Source organism: Glycine max, chromosome 12 (genome assembly GCF_000004515.6).
Source record: "Glycine max cultivar Williams 82 chromosome 12, Glycine_max_v4.0, whole genome shotgun sequence".
NCBI lineage: Eukaryota > Viridiplantae > Streptophyta > Magnoliopsida > Fabales > Fabaceae > Glycine > Glycine max.
In genome coordinates, this window is record NC_038248.2 from 13,361,944 (window position 1) to 13,369,574 (window position 7,631).

The 7,631-nt window shown below is 32.6% G+C and overlaps 1 protein-coding gene across 1 annotated transcript; it reads right to left on the bottom strand.

Annotated features, from left to right (window-relative positions):
* Positions 1-214: 214 nt before the first annotated feature.
* Positions 215-5,852, bottom strand: LOC100788294 (uncharacterized). Its single transcript, XM_003539916.4, has 8 exons — positions 5,487-5,852; positions 2,701-2,813; positions 2,538-2,587; positions 1,563-1,796; positions 1,236-1,388; positions 965-1,060; positions 850-870; positions 215-466 (listed from the first exon to the last, which is right to left on the bottom strand). The coding sequence occupies exons 1-8, from the start codon at positions 5,771-5,773 to the stop codon at positions 299-301; spliced, it is 1,122 nt and encodes a 373-aa protein (XP_003539964.1). The 5' UTR covers positions 5,774-5,852; the 3' UTR covers positions 215-298.
* Between the last annotated feature and the right edge of the window lie 1,779 nt (positions 5,853-7,631).

Sequence of the window (7,631 nt, forward strand, 5' to 3'; positions counted from 1 at the left end):
TTAGTAGTTAAATTAAGAGCTCAATCATTACCACATTTATTCTTTTAATAAAGTTGAACTTTATCCTAAATAAAATGGGCCTGTTGCTCTGATTTATCAAGTACCACAGCATACGCATGCCTCAAATTGAAGGCAAAGTTTGTGAGCTGCTCTTGCTACAGTTAAGAAAAACAGAAAGAAGAGATTCCACATTAAACCAGTACACTGATAAGGATATAGGAACAACCATGCATTATGAATAAATAAAATCCTTTTTAAGCATCTTGACAAATAAAATATCTCAAGAAGATGTGATGTTTCATTGAGGCACTGTTGCTGTAATTGTCACGTGTCTGGGGTCCGTAAGAATTGATGTTATGTTCACAAAACCAGCTTCCCTAAGTGTTTCATCCATATCAGTCAAGTAGTACTCATCCAGAAAGGGTTCCGTGCTCTTAACCAATGTAAAAAGAACCGGAGACAATTCCTACAAGACAACAATGTACATGTAGTAATACTTGTTAATCCCCACAGGTTTAGCACAACAAATGAAAAAGGCATGGAAATATTTAGGATAAAATATGTTTGCATGTTTGCATTCCTTGTACTTTCAATGAAACTTGATTTTAGTCCCCGAACTTCAATTTTGACCCATTTTGGTCCCTGAATTTTACAAAAAAATCAATGGGGTTTTGTCCCTCTTCACGGTGAAAATCATCTGTGATTCGAGAAGAAAACTACTGTTTTCCTAAAGTTCAAGGGCCAATTGATCGAAGTTAGACTAATACCAATTTTTACTCTAAAAACATATTTTAGCCAAATTTATTAATTAGACGAAACAATATAGCAGAAAACAGGATAACACAATACCTGAAGGACCTTTGACTTCAGCTGCAGAAGGCAGAAATATTAATATGAGCATTTGTGATAGGAGCATGAAACCAAAAAAGAAAATAGGAAAAATCTTAATGATGGTATTGTATACCGAAAAATCTGTCAAAGCTAGTGTGCCACCGGGCCGAAGGAGACGGAATGCCTCTCTTACCAAATTCACTATAACTCTTGTAGGACATTCATGAAGCTGCACATAGTCAGGGAATCTAAACATTAAAATCCACTGAATGCTAGTGCTCTCAGTGAAGATTTGAACTGTAGTTCGCAACTTTATTAGAAACTAGTTCATTCTTTTAGATCCAACCTTTGTGGGTGAAACTTTAAATGAGGACTAATACTAAATGGGAAAACAAAAGGCATACCACAAAAGCAATAGAGACAAGATCAAACGATTTAGAAGGCAAGCCTGTGTCTTCCCCATTTGCATGTATCCATTTTATAGGAAATTTTCTAGGCATTGCTCTCTTTTCCTTATGCTGAGCCACAGCTAGAAAATAGGGTGACAGATCAAGTCCCTGGAACAAACATATATATCACAATACGCAAAGCACATCCATACCAAGTATAAGGCTTCTTTTATTCTTGGTAAATTCAAGTTGACCAAGAATGATTTTATGTTATTTTCACTCTCCATTTCCAATCTCCATATTAAGAAAGCAAATTTATTCATCCATTAAAAACTCACTCACGGTGACTTTGGCTGTGGGGAACTTGTCTGCAAGATATCTTGTGCTTATACCTACAGAGCATCCAATATCTAGAATGTCATCGATCACACATGATTCTGAATACTGCATATGGTGTTGTTCAATTGCATGAAGCCAATTGCCACGCAGTATCTGATTTGCTTCCTGTATTGAAGAAGCATCAGGAAGTGCTCGTCTGGCCATTGACATTGTAGCAGCCTCTGCTTCTGCTGCTGCCTATAATCATTGAATCCAGATTTTACAATTTTGTTCTATTTCAGATTGGCAACAAAAAATAATTGCTAATAGATTTCCATACACATGATGTTACACATGATAGTCTGCTTAACAAAAGAGGAAGCCCAGGAGACACCTATTTAAACAATTGCTAAATAACAAAATAACACATAACACATGGAAAATCTCATAATTTTGTCAATAGAGTGCAAGAATAGATACTAATGTTCACAAGCAAGCCACTAAATTTGATCATCTGCAAATATTATAACCTACAGAAGAGACACATGCTTTAACCAAAGCATATTATTAAGGTGGAATTGATCCACCCACCCAAAGAAAAAATGTTGCAACAAACATTAGTCAGCAATGTTTGTTACCATGCATATCTTGTATGGATGCCAGGTGAAAAGGCTGTGGTATTAAAATTTACAACAATAAGGTAGAACTTTGACACAACTCCTCTATAAATAGAATCAAAACTTTAACTGTTGTGGTGTTTCTTCCATGACTACATTTCAGTGGGTGAAAAATAGTAGCTTCAATAGTAATAAATTTGAACTAATGACAGTAATAAAAAAACTGCAAACAATGTGTGTGACATAAAAAGAAGTGTTGGGAGAAGCAACCACAACCAGTTCACCTACAAAACAGGAACATGCTATGTCTGATTATCAAAGAAAGGAGTTGTCAAATTAAACCTTCCATTGACATATGAGAAAATTCAGAATTACCACATACCAGCCATGTAAGATTTCCCTCTTCATATGCATGAAATGGATTCAAATAATCTGTGAAGTGAATTCGGCAGTCACCCCATCATTTACAACAACATGCAAGAGAAATGACAACAATGATTAGAAGGGTAACACAAAAGGTAAATAGAAGAAAGTCAGAAACTTACAATCAGGATACACTAAAGACTGGTTTTGAATGCTCTCCAGCTCCCTATACACTTCTGACTCTAAAATCTCTTGTGCCATTTTCCTCCAAGGTATATTGTTCTTCTCAGCTGTACTGTAAATTTACATCCAAAAACCACTTTCACTTTCTAATAAAGACATCATGCTTAGCAGAACTTCATTTCATAAACACATGGTGTAATATCAATTCAATGTAACCTGGCCATTTTGAAATGTCAAAAGCTGACACAATACGACAATACAAATGGCGGCCCATCTGCTGGAGTTTGGAATTGGTAGATGTATGTTATGCAACCTTACCACTATAAACAAAAGGATGTTTGCAAAATTTAAAAGTTTTAAACCCTGACCACAAGGTCACGTAGTAGTAACAAGTAAATGGCATGTCAACAAAATGAACAAATGTTTGGATTGTCTATAATCTTGTATGCATGATTGTTACGATAATATCACATAATTTCAACTGCTAGATTTATTATATTCAAATTCTATAAATAGTTATTCAGTGGGAGTAAGTGTCCACGACTTACTCCTATAGAGGTAATGGATCCCTTTCATATATTAGATGAATGAGAGAAATGCTAACCACACACTCTTACATTTTCTTTATGACATACCGAGTGTTTCATTCGACATCCACAGGACCGTTGGTGTCAATATCACGTAAATTTTGTAAAATAAGGCAGAAGCAACTATTAGTTGCTTATGGGATGATGGCGTTCATGGTTGTAACCTGTAAGATGCCAATCCAAACACGTTCTCTCTTATTGAGTGAAATTTATGTGAGTTCCACAAAATATGTGGGTCTCATTACTCATTTGGTGGGTCCTATTCTCAAATTAGAAAGACCCACATAAATTTAAAAAAAAAGAAAAATGTGTGTTCAAAAGAGAGCCTTAGAAGGTATATTGTTAACATCTCATACATGGGTCTGTCTACAGCCTGGTGTAATGGTTTGCTTATTGCAATACCGTTATTGGTCCTAGGTTCGAGACATGAAAGTCCCTTTGCTCAACCAACCAAAAACAACACTTCGTATTTAATAAGTTATCAATCCAAATGGTTTCTAAATAAAAGTATAGATTTAAAATTCTTATAAATTAGATGAAGTCAAAACATTTCCATACAATATAATAAAAAAGTGATATTTCATTGCACCTATTTATTATAACCTATAATAAGTTATTAAAATATAAGAAAATTTGATGATGCCAAAAGGCAAACGATTTGATGATGCCAAAAAGCAAACGACATGTAGACAAAAGCAAAATAACATAAAAAATCTCAAACACAAACAAGTCAAGTAATTAGAAGATTCAAGACTTAGGTTGAATTGTTAAAAGGTTTTTACAATAAGAATATTTGACCATTTGATTAATTTAAATTGGAATCAATGTAATCAATTACCACATCTTATAATCGATTACCAAAAGTAATAGTATAAGTTTTTTTTCTTTTTTATTTGAAATTCGGAATTTAAAATTACACCAAAAAGTATGTTTTGAAGAGTTATATCTTTTGGGAATGACCCGATAACTTCTACATATAAATATTCATCATTTTAACACGTTTATATAGATGAAAAACTTTTGAAAAGATCTCATTAATAATCATTCTCATTCATCAAGTTCTTGATCAAAAACTTGGTCAAATGCAATTATTATTGAGAAACCTTCTAGTGCTTCAATTTGTAATATTTTCTCTATATCAAAGAGTGAATTTTTATATTCTTTGTCTAAACTTTTAAAAAGGGTGAGACATCCCTTGTAAGGACAAAAGTATGATATCTCTTGATTATTGAGAGACTCAAACATAAAAGGTGAGACATCCCTTGTAAGAACAAGAATGTGGTATCTCTTGATTCTTGAAAGACTAAAACATAAAGGATGAGGCATCCCAAGGTGTAAGAGTGTTTTGTTGTTGTAAAGAATTTGAAAGATGGTGAAATTCTCAAGCAGGTTGCTTGGGGACTAGAGTAAACACAAGAAGTGACTAAATCAATATAAATCAAGTTCGCAATTATGTCTTCCCTTATCTCTTTATTTTATTGTAAATTTACTTGAGGCATTATCATAATTATCATACAAAAAGGAATTAGAGTGTATTAACAAAAAAAAATTATAAACTCAATTCACCTCCCTCCTTTTTGAGTTCATTGATGTTACTTGCATAACATTATCTATCTCTAGATTTCATATCTCCTTTTTGAGTTCATTGATGTTACTTGCATAACATTATCTATCTCTAGATTTCATATCTACAACTGTTTTTTTTTTAATCATATCTAGAAGGCTTAAATAACTTATTGGTCCCTATAATTTTTTGGTGAATTATTGGTCCCTATAAGATAAAGGGTTATTGATTTTAGTCCTTTTGATGGGCATCTATAAACACAATTTATCCCAAAAAAATTACACATGGCATGATTACTTTGTCGAACTTGTTGGTGATGCGGAAAGTTAATTGGACTGTCAATGTCGCTATTACCTCTTCATCAATGTTGTTACTTGATAATAGGGACTTAAACCACAAATTTTAAATCTTTAAAGGATTAAAATAAAAAACTTACAGGTTGATATACATAATGGTTCATATAATATTTTGATTAATAAAATTTACTTTTGTCGTTAAAATTTATTAAACGTGTACAATTGTACGTAGACCCCTCATCATATATATGTTTCTAATTTTCAAACAAAAATTACTAAAGCAATTGTGCAAAATTTAAAAGTTGAAGGAAAGTGAGGAAGGTAGAAATAAGATGAACCTTATCAAAGCCCTTCTAGCACCAAGCTTGAGGACAGAGAACAAGGGCTTGAAGGAGATGAGAGCTTGAACGAGACGTGAAAGAGGGGTCTCCCCAACCCACTTGGGTCGCTCCAGCTTCCCTTCTTCGTACCTACCCAACTGCGCTTGCGCGGCGGTGGTAGTGTCCGACGACGCCGCGTGAACCGCCCAGGGCCGCCCTCTCGGAGGCCGTGCTGTAGCTGTTGTGGCATTGCCGCTGGCAGAGATCAGTGCAGAGAGGTTCTGAAGTGGCGACGACAGAGCCATGTGTGCAAACTGCAAAGAGGGACACACGCCGTGGCAAGTGACAACCACGAAGGCATTGCTATGCTTCGCGCACAATCTCGTTCACCTATAACCTCTCGCCACGTGGAATTTGAATACTACTGTGATATCTTCTGGCTCCCCACGTGGATAGAGAGAAATTATTAAAAAGGATAACAATTTTTTTATGTCGTAGAAGAATTAATTTTTAATTGTCGGATGGATGAAAATATTTTTAATACATAAAAATTTATTTGTGAATGTTTGTTTTCTATATAAAAAGCAAATTAACTAATATCATTGATAATTATAATTAACTCAATAATAAAAAAAAAGTCCGAGAAACTTATGGAGATTGAGTAATGTTAGAGTCACCTTAGTCACAGCATGGACAACTTCATTTATTTGCCTCACAAAATCAACATGAAATGTTGGATTGACATCTAACAATGATTGACACTGGAATAATAAGTTCATTTTCAGTTTCATCTTGGTTAGTATCATAAAGTATTATTAAATATGAGTTGATATATTTAACTTTCAATTGAATAATATTTTCTTAAATCAATCATTGGAATTAAAATTGTTACCCCATTCATATAAATTAAAATCGACGTAATATAAATTTTTAAAAATATGAATTATTTGATTATTTTTTTATTGTAGTTCAATTTTAATAAAATTTGACACTCAGAATCTTGATAATATCTAAATATAATTCAACGGTTGGATCGATTTTATAATAATTGTTTCAGTTATACTGGTGTAATCTCTCTCTCTCTCTCTCTCTCTCTCTCTCTCTCTCTCTCTCTCTCTCTCTCTCTCTCTCTCTCTCTCTCTATATATATATATATATATATATATATATATATATATATATATATATATATATATATATATAATATCAAGTAGATTAGAAAATTTGATAAAAATATAAAAGAAATAATTTATGTTACATTCTTTGAAAAAATCTTAATTTTCTTGTTGTATCTAATTTTTTTTTCTTAATAAAATGAAAATGCATTGAAATTCTTATATGTTCTTAAAATATTATAGATATTTCTTTTTCATTTAATATCCTTTTATATTAGGATTCTTAATTATTTTGATTAGATGCAAACAAATACAGCGGTTAAAAGTTGTGTCTTATACAATATCAGAACATGCTTCACAAATATGCGTATGAAGTAACAAACAATAGTTTAACTAAAGTCCTTATCTAATACAACATTTAAACTTTATTTAATACTCTATGTCTGATATTTGTTTTTGCATAGACATTCTCCCAGGATTTGTCAAATCATATAAAGAATATATGAAGTTCAAGATCTGAAAGTTATTACCAAACTTCATCAAAAGATGCATTATGCTGTGCAAATCTGGTCTGACGCAAAAGGAAGTGGTTTCCTTATGAAGTATTCAACATGATAGTTAAGAAGAGTGATTTTTCAGCATGAGGAAGTGGTTGCATTTAATGAACACTTTCTTCATACATAAACTAAAGTGAAGAAATTCATCCATTTAAAGACAATGAACACTTGTTGAAGAAGACCTATAAATATCAAAAGCTTTGAAGACGTAAACAACTAACCTACCCACTTGTATTCAAATTCTTTTTGTATATATTTCTGTAAATTCTTGTAAAACTCTCAAAAGACAATGAACACTTTGAGAGAAAAAAACTAAATGTTAAGATTGTATATTTGTTTGTAACATGATTGAATGTTAGTTAGTGTACAAGTTAAACAACAAATCTTTTGATTTGTATTAGAGCCAGCTATGACTTGGTAGGACAAAAAATACTAGTAGTAACAAACTTGGTATAAAGCTTGAGTTGTAGAGCTAGGAGTGGCAATGATTA

Excerpts from the sequence above, each read along its gene's own strand:
- LOC100788294 (XM_003539916.4), bottom strand. The coding sequence starts at position 5,773 with ATGGCTCTGTCGTCGCCACTTCAGAACCTCTCTGCACTGATCTCTGCC. Across the intron at positions 871-964 it reads TAGCTTTGACAGATTTTTCG|CTGAAGTCAAAGGTCCTTCA; the intron begins GTATACAATACC and ends TGCCTTCTGCAG. Across the intron at positions 467-849 it reads TGAAGTCAAAGGTCCTTCAG|GAATTGTCTCCGGTTCTTTT; the intron begins GTATTGTGTTAT and ends GTTGTCTTGTAG.